The sequence below is a fragment of the Scardinius erythrophthalmus genome, assembly GCF_964197995.2.
Source record: "Scardinius erythrophthalmus genome assembly, chromosome: 1".
Taxonomy (NCBI): Eukaryota; Metazoa; Chordata; class Actinopteri; order Cypriniformes; family Leuciscidae; genus Scardinius; species Scardinius erythrophthalmus.
Genome location: NC_138221.1, coordinates 19,344,412 through 19,365,258, shown reverse-complemented (window position 1 = coordinate 19,365,258; position 20,847 = coordinate 19,344,412). Strand labels below are relative to the sequence as shown.

The 20,847-nt window shown below is 36.3% G+C and overlaps 1 protein-coding gene across 1 annotated transcript; it reads left to right on the top strand.

The window, feature by feature from the left end:
* Window positions 1–3,880: 3,880 nt before the first annotated feature.
* LOC308687088 (L-asparaginase 1-like) lies at window positions 3,881–18,974 on the top strand (the record flags this gene model as incomplete). The annotated part of the gene is made up of 12 exons (XM_081359345.1): window positions 3,881–3,904; window positions 4,163–4,295; window positions 4,555–4,666; window positions 6,912–7,023; window positions 7,332–7,457; window positions 10,225–10,308; window positions 10,949–11,075; window positions 13,460–13,572; window positions 13,756–13,938; window positions 15,527–15,640; window positions 16,594–16,692; window positions 18,726–18,974. The coding sequence occupies 12 exons, from the start codon at window positions 3,881–3,883 to the stop codon at window positions 18,972–18,974; spliced, it is 1,476 nt and encodes a 491-aa protein (XP_081215471.1).
* Window positions 18,975–20,847: the final 1,873 nt, after the last annotated feature.

The window sequence follows — 20,847 nt, the reverse complement described above, 5'->3', positions numbered from 1 at the left end:
AAATTGTAGGATATATAATACATACCTTGACTTGTACTTTTCTATGACAGCCTGAGTGGAGGAAAGGCAGCTCTGAGCTTCAGCCAGGGTTGACACTGACCTCTGCAGTGACTTGGAGAGGTTGCTCAGTTGATATATGGTGTCATGGAGAAGGCAGCAAAACCTGAGCACTCCACCATCTTTGCCTATGTTGAGGAACCCTTTGGCTTTGGCCCTCAGAACAGCATTGATGTTCGTGGCCTCCTGGGACTACAAACAAAACAACTGCATTATATCAGACATCATTTAATACTGATGAAGAGAAAAAGAAAGCAAACATTAAATAATCCATCTACACTGCTGGTATGAGTAGGCTATACATTAACATACCTTCTCCTCTTAGTGGTGTACAATGCCAGCATATCCCCTGAGAAAATAGTCTAGTGCTTTGAAGAGATGTGGTAGCCACCGGGTTCCACCTACTCTGGTTGGCATCCTAGCCTTCATGTTGAGCTCCCTGAATGTTGCTTTAGGCTGGCCCAATCTTATGATATAAGGTGTAGAGTCCACTCAACAGGTCCTCAACTTTCCTGGCCATCACATTTTTCCTTATTCCGTCTGAAAAGGCAAGCTCTAGCTTATGGGCCATGCAGTGGATCCCCAGCACATTTGGTCTGCCTGCACGCAGTTTTGTTACTACACCATTTTTTACCCCTGTCATTACAGATGCTCCATCTGTGGTGATTGCAACTAGCTTGTCCTTCCAATCAGTGCTGACTCCATTTTCCATTATACTGCACACTGCTTCAGCTATATTTGTAGCATCTGGCTTTGAGACAGCTTTTACCCCGACAAAATCAACTTTGACCTTCCCCTCACTGGCACGGTGACGTAGACCATTTCTTCTTCCATCACTGCACTGTCCAGGGATCCATCTGACATGACCGAGATGAACTTGCCATCTGATAATCTTTCCCTCATCTTTCTTCTCTCATCCTCTGCTATGTAGTGTATGAACTCTTTTGCCTGGTAGTCATTTGTGTATGTCTCTCCTATCTTCAAGCTTTTCTTCCTGTCCACTAGGGTTGGGCGGTATTACGGTAATATCGGATACCGCGGGATCTTAAAATAGCACCGGTATCAGTTTCAATACCGTCATTACCGGCACTTATATAGCCTAAAGCCTATAATATATATAATTTATTTATTGCCTAAAAAATGCTTATGTGTGGTTGCAGTTTGGCAATATTTCTGGTTCCAACCGAATGAGAAGGGAGAGGCGGTAAATACTGATGAGGCAATTTGTAAATTGTTCCATAAAAAGGTGACCGCGAGATATGTAAACACCTCTAACCTAATGTCGCATCTCCGAAACTACCACCCACTCACTGCTGCCAGGATGCATTTTGTTCTCGCGTTCATTAAATAAGCGCATTGTTTCGTATTGGTTAAAATATTATAATGTTATTTTTTCCATCTTTCTTGATTATGAAAAGTGAACAGCACAAATAAGATGGGATGCATCGGGAGTCAGACGATTTGACCACTTCAATAAATTTCGTTTTGTAAAAGGCCTCTTTAAAACGAATTTCGTTTTGTATAAATTCTATCTTAATTTTAATAAATTTTTCATCAACCAATTGCCTATATATTTAATATAATCATGACATGATGGGCGATGGCATGCCGCGGTCACTTTAACCGAAACTTGGAGATGGCGATCGTCAATTTCTTTAAACAAAACAATTCAAAACGAAAAGAAATATAGGGTAGCCTACTCTCTGATTAATCCATGATGTGCATTTCTCTCTATGGCGTTCACAGAGATGGCGATCGTCAATTTCTCAAAACGAAAAGACAAAGGCCACTCTGATTATTTAATCCATGATGTGCATTTCTCTCTAGGCGCGTTCATACGGAGATGTGATCATCAATTTCAGCAAACGAAACCATACAAACCGAAAAGAAATAGACTAGCCTACTCTCTGTAATCCATGATGTGCATTTCTCTCTATCGTTCACTATGGAGATGGTGATCGTCAATTTCTTTAAACGAAACAATTCAAAACGAAAAGAAATATAGTCTGATTAATCAATGATGTGCATTTCTCTCTATATGCGCGCTCACTACAGAGATGGCGATCGTCAACTTCCACCTTTACAGAAAAGTTTTATTAAAAATCAAATGGACACGCGTCACCGGATTACAAAGGCACTTCTTGCTTGTTGCACGCACACAGTATTATGTTGAATAATGGTGGGCTCGGGCTCATAATAACAGTTAATGCCGTCGACCGGACTCAGACACAACGTGCACGGCTTGATTTTTTTTTTTTTTTTTTTGCCCGATCTGGCATTCAGTTTCTGAACTGTGTAGGCACAAACCAACAGTTTGGTGACGCCGTCTGAGCCCATTATGTCATCATTTTTAATTAGTCACGGTAATACCGTATACCCCGGTAAAATTGGGAGGGGGTTTGACGGTATCAAAATTCGAATACCGCCCAAGCCTACTGTCCACCCTGAAATTAATTTTCGTGTAAAACCACTGTTAGCGCCTACAATATAGTTAATTTCAGTGATATTGTTTTTTATTTTTGAAACCCCCAAACGTAAAGTTTCATCTGTGTCTATGGAAGCACTTTGAATCGTATTAAATGCACTGTTTCTGACACATGTAAATAGTAACGTTAATTCACTTACTCACACATCCATGTGAAGTCGGTGAAAGGCCTGCCCTTCTTTCCGATGGCGTGAACATTTCGAAAAAGTAGCTGTATCTTATCTAACTCAGACGTCTTCAATATAGCGAGGCTTCTCCCAGCATAGTCTCAGCCTCGGACGTAACGCCCACGGACCCTTGGCTGAACGTCTGATGCATATGGCACACTTTTCTGGAAACACTTCAGGAGTTTCAAAGTCGCGACCTGATTGGTTGAATTCTACAGGATGTCCGCAAGACGTGTGTGTCGCGTTCTTTAACAGTCCGTCTGGAAACAAATGCTGTGATGCCAAAACCCCTCGTGGAAGAAGAAAGCCGTTGTGTTTACAACTGAGACAAATGAGCGCTTACCGGGATCAACTAAACACTGGATTTTCAAAAGTATGTGAAGTTTGCGGCTCCATTGTTGCAGTGAACTGGCACAACGTTAGGGACATCGACATTATATTGGCACGCCCCTCAACATGACGCGGAACAAAACGAACAGTGATTGGTTGTGTTATATGTCAGTCAAATGTCCTCTTGGCCAAGAAAAGCTGCGATAGAGTCCAGACCTTCTGCCGTCAGTCTAAAGGTCTGGCTACGCGAGACTACTCCCAGCAAGGCTCTCTTCAATACGACCTGTCTTGGCAGTTTTAATCCTTAGGCTCTCCTGATGACTTCGGGAACTCTCATAGTCCTTTACTGCCTCTACTTTAAAATTATTAGATCCTACTTCGAAATTGTTTGTTTTGTTTTTTTCTTTTGCGTACATGCGGCAATCCTGACAATACATGACGACATTGTTGTGATCAAACACTAGCCAATCACGACCCGTCAGCCATTTGGCATTAAATTTTCTTTTCTTAGTTTCTCTGTCGATACCCTTCTCATCCCCTGCCTCGTTCCTCTTTAGTCCCCAGAAGTCTGTCCCCACCACCGCCGCATTTCGTTTAATAATTAACCTACTTTACTAGCCAACTCCATTTGTCTTATTTCTTGTGTTTTCTGTGTCCGTTCGTTTCCATGGTTTCTCGCGCTGGTTTCACTGCAAACTGCGTGCAGCCAATGGGCGTATGAAACGTCATCACGTAGCATTACGGCACAGTGTTCATGGGAAATGTAGGAAGTACGGCCAGAGGGATAAAAGACCGAGAACAGAGCGGAACAGAGGCTTATGTATCATGCATGTAATGCCTCATGCATCACCGGCCAAACGGGCTAGTAAGTTTTTATTTAGAACCCTGTCTGCAGCCAGTACTCTGTTAGAAAATCAGCAAATTCTTTGATAAAGTCTGTATGGTGCCCTGGTGGCCTGTATACAGTAGCCAGCACAAATCTCAAACGTGATTTATCATTTACACTAGATAGTGTTACACTAAGCACTAACACTTTAAAAGAATTATATTTTAAACTAGACTTATCAGTAATTCTGAAGATATTACTATAAATTACAGCAATACCTCCCCCTTTTCCTTTCAGACGAGTTTTGTGTTTAAGTTGCAGAAATCTGTCAGCCTGACCACCGCGGGTCACTCCAGCCCAAATGTCAGGGATACAAAGGTCCTGGTCATAAACACTGGAGGAACCATTGGTATGATGGAACATGAAAACGGTAAACACTATCAGCAAAACTCACACGCCTGCCTGCATGAGGCTTCACATATGATATACAAATTAATATGTTATGACACGGCTATGCTATGACATGTTTATGGGATTATTTGTTTGCTGATCTCGTATAAAAAAAAAAAAACTGTGATTAAGAGCGGGTAGCTCAAATGGGACTATTTTTTTTATAACAAGGTTTTACAGTGTATCAATTTGGTGCATTTGTTCATAACTTTTTACAGGCTTTTCTTCTATATTTACAGTTTTGTCTCCAGAACCTAATGTTTTTGTTAAAACTCTACGCAAACTCTCGATTCTGCACGATGAGCAGTACGCACAACAAAAGAGACTGGAAAAGGACATGCTGGTGCTGCCGTAAGTTCTTACGCAGTTTTTTTACAGTTTTTTTTTTAGATGACAAACAAAGAAGAATCATTAAATTTTTAAGTCTATTCTCAAATAAGGAAATACATCATTCTCCATCCTCCCCCAACAAGACAGATTCAATAATTTCTTTATTTTATTTTTAATTAATAATTAATTAATAATTATTAATTCTGAATTTTGCAGCTATTGTCTTGATCAATAAATAGGAGAACACCTCCAAAATTAATGGCATATTTGTGTGTATGATCTCCACAATCATATAGGCTACTATATGATATCCACAATATGAGCTCATCCCAGCTAGAAATGTTATTGTTCTATGAATGTTTTGAGAGCATTATGTTATGTTCTTGTAATGTTTTCTGTAGCTAATTTTATTTTTGTTACCAGAATTCTTCTAAAAGGTAGGATAACACTCTCTAAAAACATTTTAAACAAGTTTAGTGATAACATTGATAGAACATTATCCCCAACATTCTTATAAAGTTTTAGCGGGAAGCTTCCCAGCAGACACAGGACTGAATTGGTTAAACTGGTTTAGATGTTGAAGTTTGTTTGAAAGTGATAGTTTGGTTTGGTCGCCGTTATGGTGATCAGTGTTTGCTGTAGTTGGGCTCTTTGGCCTTGACTATTTGATGTTAGTTTTTCTAGAATGTTAATAGTTTTCTAGTTAGGTTTGCGACAACGTGTCTAAATGAAACAGTAGTTCAAAATGTTTAGTGTTCTTTTTTATTTATATATATATATTTTTTTTTTTACAGATGTTCTTCTTAAAACTCTGTTGGACATAATGCTGTAGACACATTACTGTAATCAATAATATTAAATTAATAACACACATAATAGTCTAAACGAGATCAGATGATCAGAGCACTACATGATGATTATATCGTCATCATCAAGAAGCTGACATCATCTGATCACATTTTCTCTTACAGTTCTTGCCGTAACAAACAGTTCCAGCGACCAGAGAAAAATTAACATTAAAACATCAAGAGTCAAACTGGCCAGCTAAAGCAAACACTGATCACCATAATGGCGATGACATCAACCCAAACTATTATTTTCAATTAAGCATCAATATATAAACCTCTGTTAATCTCAATAAGGACGTTTGTACACATATGACAGAAGTAAATCTGGTTTGTAATAAGTGAAGCTGGTAATGCTGTTTGTGGAGTTCAAACAAATGTTCAAACAAGTCAAACAAATGTTTAGATGTCAACCCGATTTTCATTTTCAACCAAAATTTGACGTCTGAGCGACGTTGGAGTCCACGTCCAATAACATTTCTAGCTGGGATGAGCTCATATTGTGATCATAATACGAGCACACAGTGAGTGTGCTGTGAGGTTACACTTTTAGATCACAGTGACTCACATTGTGATCATTTGGAGAGATCACTGTGAGATCAATGTGTTGACTGGGGTGTATGATTTTTATTGTACTTACCCTGTAACTACATGGAACAAGAGTATATTTCCCCAGTATTTATGGTTTTAGTTTTCAGTGCACCTTTATTTAAAAGATATCAGTGTATGTTTTTTTGCTAAATTGCTCACAAATGTAAGATTGTTGTGTCATAATAGTATAATCAGTACCCCTTAGTTCTAAAATACTTACAGTACAAATTATTTGTTAATTCATCTGGTTGTTACCCCTTTATTCCCAAAACTTTACATATTGTTCCCTTATACTTACTTTATAGGTATAATTACAGAAAGTTACTCTGTAAATTTGTTTTTAATTATGCAGTACTGTAATCTGAAGCGTTACTGTCTTTACGATTACTTTTTATCAATTTAGGACATCCTTGCTGAATAAAAGCATTATTATTATTATTATTTTTTTTTTTAAAGAAAGTAAAATTACTGAACCCAAACTTTTGAGTGGTAGTTTATATTGGTACAAAAGATTTCTACTTTAAATATATGCTGTTGTTTTTAAACTTTTTATTCATCAAAAAATCCTCAAAAAAGTATAAGGTTATAATAAAATAGAAACCCATTATTTTAAATTGTAGTAATATTTCACAAAATTATTATTTCTTCTGTATTTTGATCAAGTAATTGCAGACTTGATGATCATAAGATACTTCTTTCATAAACATAAAAAAATAGTAATTTGTCCAAACCTTTGACCGGTTTGTGCTTTTATGTCCTTTTGGGCTTTGTCCCCCCCCCCCCCCCCCCCCCCTCCCCCTCACCCCCCTTACCCCCCTTACCCCCACCAGACAGTCCAAACAGAAGAAGAGGATTGAATATACAGTTTTAGAGTACTCTCCCCTCCTCGACTCCTGTAATATGAATAAAGATGACTGGGCCCGTATTGGAAAAGACATTGAGGTGCTTCCTTTTCAACCATCTTTATGTTTGTTTTTTTGCATTCTTTGTTTTTCTCTGGGTTGCGAATAAGACTGAAATGGTCACGTTGTTGAGTACAAGTTAGACATGACTGAAACTGATTGTGGACAGAACTGATCTGATAAAGTCTTTGATTTTGATATTTTGTTTTATTTAAACCTTTTTTTTTTTGTAATTGAAGGTAATCTTCATATTTTTTGATGGTAGATCAGTCAGTTCAACACTTTTTAAAATTTGTATATCAAAAATCATTTTTGAGATTTTGAAAGGTTTTTCCCTCGTGTTCACAGGAACACTATGACCAATACGATGGTTTTGTAGTTCTGCACGGCACAGACACCATGGCTTACACCACTTCTGCCTTATCCTTCATGTGTGAAAATCTGGGAAAGCCTGTCATCTTCACTGGCTCACAGGTAACACATTTTAAATTGATTTATTAATGCATTAATTAAATGTATTAATGCATTAATTCTCACCTTTGTGTTGCACAAATAGAGCATTTTAAAGTTAAGTCAAGTCAAGTCACCTTTATTTATATAGCGCTTTTTACAATACAGATTGTAGCTTTACAGAGATAACAGGAAAATAATGCAAAAAAAAAAAAAATGGTTTCCAGAAGAAAATAGCGTCACAGTCCAGCTTCAGTAAGTTCAGTGATGATTCATTTTGTTGTAAAATAAAAAAATAAAAAATTAATTATTTTATATTTATATTATATATATATATATATATATATATATATATATATATATATATATATATATATATATATATATATATATATATACATATATACATATATATAGCTCTCTCTCTCTCTCTCTCTCTCTCTCTCTCTCTCTCTATATATATATATATATATATATGGGTGATTCTTAGACTATGGGCACTTTTATGTACTTTGGTCATATTTTTAAAAATACATACAATTTTGGACAAAATCCTCTTTCTTTTTCAAACTAACAATAAAACCTCCTTAAAAACTTTTTACTACCTTTCTATTATGATTTCTTCATACTTTTCAACCTCCTTATAGGTGTCAAAATCACTGTTTTCTCCTTGTCGCACACCCAGACTTTTTAACTTCAACAATGAAAATACAGTTTAAAAGTATGACTTATCTGGTAACTATTAATATACTTAAATTAAGCACTAGTAAAATAATTAAAATACATTATAGTATTTAATGTGAGACCACCATCAATATTACTTTTTATACAAAATATAGCTGTCGCACAGTATTGGTGTCATTTCCACCACAACACTGTAATGTCCCTTTAAAACGTTTGTGTGAAAGATTGTTTAGGTGGTTTCTATGGAAATGTTCAGAGACATCAGAGCACATGTTGGACATGGAGGCAATTTTAAATTTTCATCAAGAACAAATAAGAAAAATCAAGATAAATATTGCTTGATCAGTTAATATATTTATTCTACGTCATTTCCAAACATGCTGCATCTTCAAGGGTGTTTTTAAAAAGTTTAATATTTTAAGTTAAATAAGAGTATTTTGCATACATGAAATGCTAAGTATAAATTCAAAGCTGATCAGTGAAACTATCTTCCATTTTTTCACAAAAAACTACAGAAATGTCATTTCCACCACAGTCATTTCCACCACACTGCCCTCTGTGGTGGAAATGACAGCATGTGGTGGAAACATGCTGTACCTTCAAGGGTGTTTTTAAAAAGTAAAAAATTTTAAGTTAAATAAGAGTATTTTGCATGCATGAAATGCTGAGTATTAATTCAAAGCTATCAGTGAAGCTATCTTCCCTTTTTTCACAAAAAAATACAGAAATGTCATTTCCACCACACTGCCCTCTGTGGTGGAAATGACAGCATGTAGTGGAAATGACATTTATGATTACAAAGTACAATTGATATGGATTGCAAGAGTAGATTGACGTTGTGAATTGAGTTTACTGAGTGTGATGAGTTTAAGAGTTTTCAAAATATATTTTTCAAATAAATATTCTAAATATTACTGTTTCTCTACATTCACGTTAATCCATTGTCATTTCCACCACCACCCTGTCATTTCCATCACCACACACATTTTTTAAAAACATTTAAAAAGTTCTCATCACACATTAAAAATGTATCCACAATTTACGAGATCATGCTCTACTTAATATAAAAATTCAAGTTATTTATTTTCTAATAAGCTCTTGCCCTAACCAAAATTAAATTTCAGAGTGTGACAGGTGTACAGTTCACCATTTGGTCCTTAGGGCAGTTAATTTATTGCATTGACAAATGTATAATTTTTGTACATTGTGGAAAAACTGATAAAACTAGTTACAAAAATGATCTTAGACAATTCTTGAGTGGCATAAGTTATTCTATTTTTAAATAACAGCTGTATATAGAGATGTGGTGGAAATGACATTTGTTCATTGCAGGTCGGACAAAATGTAAAATATTAACAATTTCTCTTGTAATCTAAGTTTGTCCTCTTACAGACCTTAAAACTAGACAAATTATTTAAACTTATGAGACTGAGTTACGTGACTTTTGAACAAGTTTTTTTTATTCAACTTCACAAGCCTAAAAGTGCCCCGAGAGAAATGGCTTTTTGTGTACAAAAGTCTTAGATCTTTGAGTTCAGCTCATGAAAAATAGGGACAAAAACAAAAGTATTGCATTTATAATTTGGTTCAGAACAGTCATGGTCAGAATCAAAATCAACACAAAAATTTGTTGCGGAGCACAAAATGAAGCTTCTGCCATGACATCACAGTTCCCTGACCTGATGAGTGGGCTGAACTGAAGAGAAGAAGCACAAACATGGATCTGGGAATCTGAAGGATCTGGAGATATTCTGTAAGGAGGAATGGTCTCTGATCTCTTGTCAGGTGTTCTCCAAACTCATCAGGCATTATAGGAGAAGACTCAGAGCTGGTATCTTGTCAAAAGGATGTTGCAAAAAGTATTTAATAAAAGGGTGCCAATAATTGTGGCCAACGTGTTTTGGAGAAAAACATTTATTTCATAATGTGACCCCCCTTCATGATGTTCACATAATGTGAAATAATGTGATTTATTTCATAATGTGTCACATTCATAATGTGATATATATATATATAAAGTGTATATCCTCCAATATTAACAAGTGTTCATCAAAAAAGTATCATGTTAACTTCACTATTAGCTTCACAACCATCATGTATATTGCAGGTGCCCATCTTTGAGAGGAGGAATGATGGGAGGGAGAACCTCTTGGGGGCGCTGTTGATAGCAGGAGAGTATGTCATCCCTGAGGTGAGTTTGAAATAGTCAGTAGCAAATTCTTAAAAAAATTAAAACATACTTGCAGGCCGTGTGTGTCAGAAACGCCAGAATATACATGCAAATATGAAATTGCTTTCTAGAATCAGCCTTTGTGCACAGCCGGACTTGTACTCTCCCAGGTTCAGGAAACATGAAAAATATGCAGCACACAGTCGAATATTTTGGTTTTACTGTTCTGGAACAGTGTTGTAAATAAATCTTAAGCACGGTTTTCTAATTGTGTCCTCTTTTGGAAGGCCAAACAAAGTAGTTTGGCTTTTGCAACGCAAAACACAGCATCTCCACGACATGGCATGACATACAGCTAGAATAAAGGTTACACCTTCTTTCTTTGCGTTAACATTTGGGTGGTGTTATGAAACACTGCCCTCACAGACTGAAAATATGGAAGATAGTTTAATAAAATACAGAAAATAATATTTGATTAAATGTGGTTTTAAGTGTCCTTTGAGATGATTAAAAGTTTTGAAGTACATTTTGTTTCTGCTAATGAAGCTTAGTAAATATACTTTATTGTACAATAATTGTAATAACAATAAATTTATTGTAATAATTGTATAATAATTATTATTGTTATATAAAAAAAAAAGAAATGCGTCTTTCTTCACAGGTTTGCCTGTATTTTCATCATAAGCTGTACAGGGGCAATCGTGTCACCAAAGTGGACTCTGGAAGCTTTGACGCATTTAACTCACCAAACATGCTGCCGTTAGCCACCGCTGAAGTCGACATCAAAAGTGATTCCTGTTCTGATAGCATTTATACACAGTCTTAGTCCCATGTGGGTCTATTTATAGAATAGTTGCTCTTTTCAATGCAATTACGTACAATTATTTAGGACTGGGGCTTTTAAAGGGATAGTTTACCCAAAAATGAATTCCTCATTTACTCACCCTCAAATTGTTCCAAACCTGTATGAAGTACTTTTTTCTACTGAACACAAAATAGAGATATTTTGAAGAATATGGGTGACAAAGCAGTTAATAGGCCCCATTAACTTCAGACATTCTTTAACATTCGTTTGTTTTCAGCGGAAGAAAGAAAATGATGACAGAATTTTCATTTTTGGGTGAACTATCCCTTAAAGCTCCAAAAAGGATGCGATAACATTATTGAAATATCCATAGTGGATTTATATACTGTATATATATTCCAGTTACATTTTCTTTTATATTTTAGTTACATTTTCAGTACTTCTGTTGTGTTTTTGTCATTTGTATTATTTTTTCCCCCCTTTTCCCCTCAAATATCTTTGTAGTTTTTAATAATCGTAAAAGTGGTCCATAGTGAATTTATATACACTAACATGTATACGTAGTATACATGTACTAACAATGCACAAATTATTAAAGGAACGCTTCGACTTTTGGGGGACTTTAGCTTATTCACCGTATCCCCCAGAGTTAGATAAGTCCATACATACCTTTTTCATCTCCGTGCGTGCTGTAACTCTGTCTGACGCACCCACCGCTAGCCTAGCTTAGCACAAAGACTGGAGGTAAACGGCTACAGCTAGCATACTGCTCCCAATAAGTGACAAAATAATGCCAACATTTTCCTATTTACATGTTGTGATTTGTATAGTCACAGCGTGTACGAATAACAAGGTCACATGAGACACAACCATCTTTTAACCGTATACATACTGGGAACTATATTCTCAGAAGACGAAGCACTGTTACTTCTGCGGAGTGATTTACTCCAATTCTGAGTGAACTCTGCTCCTCACCACGGGGCTTCTCAGGTGCTGCGAGCAAATCACTCCGCCCAAGTTAGCAGTGCTTCGCTTTCTGAGAATATGTGACCATGTTATTTGTACACGCTGTGACTATACAAATCACAACATGTAAATAGGAAAATGTTGGAGTTATTTTGTCACTTTTTGGGAGCAGTCGGGTCAATTTTTTTTTTTTTTTTTTTTTTTTTACAGATTGGGCTTTGGTCGGACTCAGGCTCATTTATTTCATCGAATTTGGTCTCGGGCTCGGGCTTTTCTCCTTTCATCGTGCCCACTGCCCATAATATACGTGCAGAGCTACTGTATGAAATATTGTTATATTGATAATATTATAAATATGCAACGCAATATGCGATCACGCGAGTAACGCATTAGGTGACAGTTGACCATGCAGAGCATCAGGGAGAAGTTGGAGCGGAGTTACTAAAAGTTCCCAATACTTCAGGAAAAGCTGCATTTTGAAAGAGTTTTGATTTGATTACCGAGCCTGAAGCCGTCAACAGTGGATGCTATTCTTTTTCTTCACAACGATCACGAATAAACAGTGAATGAACCTACTCAGTTCAACGGATTTTTTTTTTCTTTATTATATTTTTATTTTTATTTAACGTTAGCCAGTTGGCGAAGAGTTCTTTGAAACGTTGTTCTTCAGTAAAGTTACTTGACATAAAAAAAGGTAGGCCATAAATCTTTATTTACTGCTGGATCACATTTGGCTATATAATATTCTCTACTGCATGCCATTGCTTATGTTTCTCTGTAATGGACAGTCTGTATTAATATTTGTGGGCATAATTGTCGGTGGTGGTAGTTATGTTTGAGGCCTATAATAATATTTTACCTAGTAGCGTGTGTGTGTATGTGTGTGCGTCTAGCAGAGACATCAGTGAGTGCGCGTCAGAGAGAGCTCAAAGTGATATTGATGTTGGTCTCGGGTCGGGTTCGGGCTGAAAAATTGCAGACGTTTTCGGGCTGGGGCCGGATTAGGGCTTGAACACCACGGGCCAGGTCTCGGTTAGGGCTGGATGTTTTGCCCCGTGCAGGGCTCTAGGCAGTATGCTAGCTGTAGCTGTTTACCTCCAGTCTTTGTGCTAAGCTAGGCTAGCGGTGGGTGCGTCAGACAGAGTTACGGCACGCACGGAGATAAAAAAGGTATGTATATGGACTTATCTAACTCTGGTGGATATGGTGAATAAGCCAAAGTCCCAAAAAGTCGAAGTGTTCCTTTAAGAAAAAAGTAAAAAACATATATATAATATATGAGGCCACATTGCAGGACACTGCATGAAATGAAATGTCAACTTCCTTGTTAGTGGTGATGCAGTGTTATTTATTTTATTCAGATGTGTTATTTTGAATATTATGTTTTATTTCTTACTCTAGTTAACTGGGATGCTGTGGAGCGAGCTAATCCAACCGCCAAATTCACGGTCAACACACAGTGGAACAGTAAAGTGGGTCTCCTGCGACTCTTCCCAGGAATCACCGCTGAAACAGTAAGGCTGGGGCATGTGGTAATATCTGCCTTTATCTGGACAAATATTTTTGGCAAATCTCTTCATTCAGTGCATGAACATGTTCATTTTTTTTTTTTTTTTTGTAAATAATGTCAGAAGTTTCATTTTTGGCTGAACTTTCTGGTATTTCAGATGTTTAAATGAGATCCATTTTCTGATCAGGTCAAGAAGTTCTTGCAGAAGATGGATGGGATCGTATTGGAGACCTACGGCAGCGGTAACGCCCCCGACAACTGTCCTGACCTGCTGGATGCGATTCGTAAAGCGACCAAGAGAGGACTCATCATGATCAACTGCACCCAGTGCCTGCGGGGCACGGTCACGGCCACATACGCCACTGGACAGGTATGGGAGTTTGCTTAAAGGCACAATAAGTAAGATTTTTCGATAAAAAGTATCCACAAAAACACTAGAACAGTTTTATATATATTTTATATACTTGAGTACTTAATTTAAGTGATGATTGACCATTATTGAAGATACCTGATGTTAACAAGCAGAATCACAGAAGGAGAAAATATATTATTTTATTTTTTTTGGAAAAATCAGTGTTTGCTTTAGTTGGACTCTTGACCCCTAAAGTTTTAACTTCACACACTTTACCTCACACAGTCAAACACTGAAAATTTCAAAAACGTTTAGCCTTTTATGTTCAAACCGGGGTCAGACAATGATGGAAGGACTCAAGAAGAAGTGACAACATGTAGACAAAATTTCTGAATGGTTAGTTGATGAATTTATGTAGCTTATGTGTAGTTATCTTCTAGTCATTGATTAGCATATTCTGTCATGATAATCTATAAATCGTGTTCAGGGGGCGGGGTTTATGTAAATTATAGGGTTAGCGATGTCACTAACCCGGGAGGAATGTCGTGTAGTCTCTACCAGCCGTTTGTTGTAGTCCTTAAAGCTGCAGTCCGCAGTTTTTCTCTTTGTCGCCATCTCTGTTCGAAATCTGCAATTGCAGATATTCGCAGAATTATCAACTTTACGTGGGTTGTGCCTCGACACGGCACAGCGCGGATGAATCCAATGTTTTGAGGAGAATGTGCGGCTGTCGATCACCATTTGGCATTCGCAATCACAGATTCTACTTTTTGGAAGTATGACCAACATAAGAATTTTCACTGGAAAATGTCGTCTGAACAAGTAAGTAACATCCACTTTTGTTCTGACCAACTAAGGGGAAAAAAGCTTTGCCGTAAATCGCGCCGATTAAATCTAACGATCGCTTATCATATCACATCAAACCGTGCAAATTATTGTTCTCAAATTGTTAATGATGACAACATCAGCATTGCGTGACTACATTTAATGCCCTTCTGACATTTATCCTTGTTTTCGCATGGGCCGGTTGCAGTCTCTTTATTTCTGAAGTCTGAAGTCTTTCGCGTTTTACAACGGGTGAATCTCCAGTTGTCACTGGTGATTGTCGTTTGAACCTCTCTGGATCCGCCATCAAATTGATAAGTTTAATTATATCAAGTGCTGTGAGAAAAGGCTATAAATCTCCACCTCCAACATCCTCACACTCATAGCCCACTAGCCGAGGCTCTTCTTTATGTGGACAGATGTGACGTAATGACGCAAAGACATGCTTGAATTTCCCGCAGAAATCCACCGGAATTAAATACATTATTACAAGCTTACCGTTTTGAATCGAGCTAAGGCAAGCAGATAGTGTTGAACACTGGCTGGTTATGTACTCGCTCAAAAAAATTATTTTGTATAATTTTTAACCCAAAAAAGCTATGGACTGCAGCTATAAAAAAGATTTCTTTAAAAGAAAATATCTCCCTTTGCTTTGAACTTTTAGCGTTATAACTTTGCAGATGTTGTTTATGCTCAAACAGCAACATTACACACTAACTAAAGTTAGAAAAGCCTTATGTGTGTGTATTCCAGGAGTGTGTGATTTAATATTCCCTCTCAGGCTCTGCATGAAGCCGGTGTGATCGCTGGATGTGATATGACCGCAGAAGCTGCTCTTTCAAAACTCTCCTATGTGCTGGCAAAACAAGACCTCAGTACAGAAGAGAAGAAGAAGGTATGGAAAACGTCTTCACATCACACATGTTAAAATATATCACAATTGAAAACTATTATTTTAAAATGTACTTATTAATATATAATAATATATCACAATGTTCCTTTTTTATTGTATTCAATTTAAATGCAGTAAGAGACTTCTTTGAAAAAATCATAACAACGGCAAACTTTTGAATGACAGTAAAAATATTTTTGAATATCAAATTTTAAAATGCAAATGCCAAGTTCTTAGCCATACTCCTTGTATTCATGTTTGGGTAGCACTTTATTTTACAGTCCCGTTCCCCATGTACATACATGTACTTATAATAGTTATTACAATAACTGAGTAATAACCATGTACCTATACCTAAGCCTAACCTTAACCCATGTAGTTACCCAATATTAACAAGTTATTTCTTAGGTAAGTACACATAAAAGTGCACATTTTATTTTTGACATATTACATTTTCACATATTGTATTTAAGAAATGTCATTTGGTGTAACCCTTAAAAGTATTTAAAACAAGTTTTCAATATATTTTTCAAGCTAATAAGTTGTTTTATTTTTTATTACATGTTTTAATTAATGGGGGCATCACACAACATTTTGCAACCTGAACTAACTTTAGTTTGTATAATGTATTTATTTGTGTTGTTGTTGATATTTTAAGAGATCTATTGAATTTAATACAGTATTTTCTTTCTTTCTTTCTTTCTTTCTTTCTTTCTTTCTTTCTTTCTTTCTTTCTTTCTTTCTTTCTTTCTTTCTTTCTTTCTTTCTTTCTTTCTTTCTTTCTTTCTTTCTTTTTGCATGTTAGTTGTAGGCTACCACATGAATTTGATTTATATTTGAGTTTTTCAAATAACAAAAAGCAGTGTAATAATTTAATTTGTAAATATTAATAATTAGATAATAAGTGTAACTTGTTTTAAATCACTAAATAATTAAACACGTTCTATGTTCATAAGATGCTGATGCGCAATCTGCGTGGTGAGATGACGGCTGATCCGGCTGACAGTCGCTTTGTACAGGTCATCGCCAAGAACCTCACTATTAGCCGTAAAAAGGTCATGTAACCTACACTTTCTCTGTTTCTAACTTTATTTAGCACTTTAAACAAAAAGGGGTGTGTGATTATTGATACAAAAAAAACGTATTCCAATTTTCTGGGGATTTTGCTGATAACAGTAATTAGATTAAATTTAGCTGAGAGAAAATCCAAGAGAAATATATAAGAGAAAAGCCAAGAGAAGTAAATAAAAGTCTATATATACTAATGATGACATTATTATGATAATATTTATGAAATAAACCTGACTCTCTGAACTCATGAAGTCAAATTCCATATAGAAAGTGTGTTATACTACTTATTACAGCAATCAGTTATGAATGATTTGAGCGATGAGTGATGCACATACAGTACATTTACTTTTATTACAGCATATCAACAATCAGCATATGAATCTCAACAATGCTGACAATAAGTAAAATATTCAGATAAACAGATCAACTCTAAACATCCAAAAACAGGCTAAAAATCACAACAAAAGCACAAATAAAAGCAAATACATTTTGCTGTGTGTGCATCTGTGTTTATATGTGTGTAACAGCTGTGTGTCTATATGTGTGTAACATCTGTGTTTATATGTGTGTAACAGCTGTGTGTTTACATGTGTGTAACAGTTGTCGTGTGTTTATATGTGTTTAACAGCTGTCGTGTGTTTATATGTGTGTAACAGCTGTTGTGTGTTTATATGTGTGTAACAGCTGTTGTGTGTTTATATGTGTGTAACAGTTGCTGTGTTTATATGTGTGTAATAGCTGTTCTGTGTGTTTATATATGTGTGTGTGTGTGTGTGTGTGTGTGTGTGTGTGTGTGTGTGTGTGTGTGTGTGTGTGTAACATCTGTCCTGTGTGTTTATGTGTGTGTAACAGCTGTTCTGTGTGTTTATATGAGTGTAACAGCTGTGATGTGTGTTCATGTGTGTGTAACATGTAAACACACAGGACAGATGTTACACACGCATAAACACACATCACAGCTTTTACACATATAAACACAGGACAGCTGTTACACACACACACACACACACACACACACACACACACACACACACACACACACACACACACACACACACACACACACACACACACACACACATCTGTTACACACACACACACACACACACACACACACACACACACACACACAGGACAACAGTGTGTAACAGCTGTGATGTGTGTTTGTATGTGTGTACATCTGTGTTTATATATGTGTGTAACATCTGTGTTTATATGTGTATAACATCTGTGTGTTTATATGTGTGTAACAGCTGTTCTGTGTGTTTATATGTGTGTAACATATGTGTGTTTATATGTGTGTTTAAATGTGTGTAACAGCTGTGTTTATATGTGTGTGTAACATCTGTGTGTTTATATGTGTGTAACAGCTGTGTTTATATATGTGTGTAACATCTGTGCGTTGATATGTGTAACAGCTGTGTGTTTATATGTGTGTAACAGCTGTGTGTTTATATGTGTGTAACATCTGTGTGTTTATGTGTGTAACAGCTGTGTTTATATGTGTAACAGCTGTGTGTTTATATATGTGTAACAGCTGTGTTTATATGTGTGTAACATCTGTGTGTTTATGTGTGTAACAGCTGTGTTTATATGTGTGTAACATCTGTGTTTATATGTGTGTAACAGCTGTGTGTTTATATGTGTGTAACATCTGTGTGTTTATATGTGTGTAACAGCTGTGTTTATATGTGTGTAACAGCTGCGTGTTTATATGTGTGTAACATCTGTGTGTTTATATGTGTGTAACATCTGTGTTGATGTGTAACAGCTGTGTGTTTATATGTGTGTAACATCTGTGTGTTTATATGTGTGTAACAGCTTTGTTTATATGTGTGTAACAGCTGTGTGTTTATGTGTGTAACATCTGTGTGTTTATATGTGTGTAACATCTGTGTGTTGATATGTGTAACAGCTGTGTGTTTATATGTGTGTAACATCTGTGTGTTTATATGTGTGTAACAGTTTTGATGTGTGTTTATATATGTGTGTAACATCGGTGTGTTGATCTGTATAGGGTGTTCTGACCAGCATGGTTCCCACAGACGGTCTGGCTGAGGCCGACAGGTTGACTCTGGGTCTGGTGAAGGTGTGGGGTGTAACAGCGCCCGTCGCTCGTGTTACCATGAGCGTGACTGGACAGCCTGACGTCAACCTGAAATTCACATATAACCCTGAGGTCAGACGCTTCATGCAAACACATACTTCAGTTTCACACTGTCAGAAACACCCATATAAGGACAACAAAATGGAATCTACACTGTAAAAATTGGCCTGTAAAAAAAGGGGCCAAATTTTGACAGTAGCATGCTGTTTTCCATTAAAACAGCAATATACAATAGAAAACAATGCATTCTGGGTGATATTTTTTATTTTCGAGAGAGTAGCCTACAGGAATATATTGTGAATTAACAGTGCTCAAAGTCGACACTCAGAGGCTGTGTTCCAAATCACACTAGTGTTGGGTCCGAGTCCACCATTGTCGAGTCCGAGTCGAGTCCAAGTCCTTAACAATCGAGTCCGAGTCCAAGTCCGAGTCCAAAGAGGGCCGAGTCGCACTTGAGTCCGAGTCCTTAACATCCGAGTCCGAGTCGAGTCCACAAAGATTTAAATGGTTTTAAATTGACCTTTCACAAAGACCCGCCCCTCTTACTGTCGCTATGTCCGACAAGCCATTCCGCTCTCACTCCACATGTTCTCACACTGTGAAATATATATTGCGGAGCAAAGAGGACACTGACAATGCGCGAACAGATAAGATAAGGCTTCTTCTGTTATGAAAAAGTCTCTGCTTTCAAATTTGGTCATTTTTATGAAATTAAAACAATACACACAGTTTTGTGGTGCTTTAATATAGGCCTCAACTCAAGCAACACATGAACTGATAATATATTCTAGTTATAGCACGAATTAAACATGAATGAACATCAGAACTGCAAAAAGAATTCAATTCACACCATTTTTCAAGTTCAAGTCTTTAATCTACTATCTGGTTTGGTTTGTTTGTCGGACAAAAATGGCAGGTATCTGCATTATGATTGGTCAGATCGCATGTCAATCAAATTCCAGTGAAAGGTCTCAACACTGAGCTCTTAAATTAATTTGTTAAACCTTACAAAATGATTCCAATGTATAGTTACAGTCACTATCGTACATCTTTCAGATTCTGCAAAGTAATGCTCAAGAATATAACACGATGCATTAAGAGCCAGGAGTAAACCTTTGAGCAAGATGACGATTTTTACATTTTTATTTATTTTGATTATCTTATTTTGTTTTACATGCTAATATCTTATTTAGCCTCTAAATGGCAGGACTGAATTAATTAATTATTTTTTAAATAAAATAATAGCAATTTACACCAATGATCCAGTTCAAAAATGTACACCCCCTGGCTCCTAATGGTTGCTTACTTCTTGATCATCACTAAATGTTTGCAGGGTTTGTAATAGTTGTGTATGAGTCCATCAGTTGTCTTCAGTGTGACAAGATGGATCTCACAATCATAGTCACTGCTAGTATGAGTCAAATATGCAGAAGATGCTGGAAAAGCAAAGAATGTGCAGGAGGATTTTTCCTCATGAACAACCATAAAAAAAACTAAAAAAAAAAAAAAATAATAAAAAAAAAAATTGTGGATCATTCAGGTAATGAAACACAATATTAAAATCAAGCTTATGTAATTTGTCTTGTATTTTGTGTTTGTATTTTTTCTTGTGGACTAGGCTATTAAACATCCATTATGTGAAAAAAGATTTTTCAGGGCAGTAATAAATAGAAACAATGTTTTTATGATCATCCTCATTAAAAAATAAACAAATATTAAATTTTGGAGATTCAGCAAGGTGTATGTAGCCTAAACTTATGACTAAAGTGTAGGCTAAATCAATGTAACAAAAATAATAACATTATTAGACGCCAAAATGTTGCTTTGGTTATCACGTTCTCATGTTGCTATGGTTACTGTGTCAATCATCCAATTTCATTTGTATTTGTATTTTGTATTTATTAGATTAATTTCAGACATGTTAAAAAGTTCATACACTTTGTTTCTATCATATATAGCCAGTCTTTAACTCACACAAGAAATTGAGCACATATACACATATGTGCATAGAAACCCACATCCATATCCATAT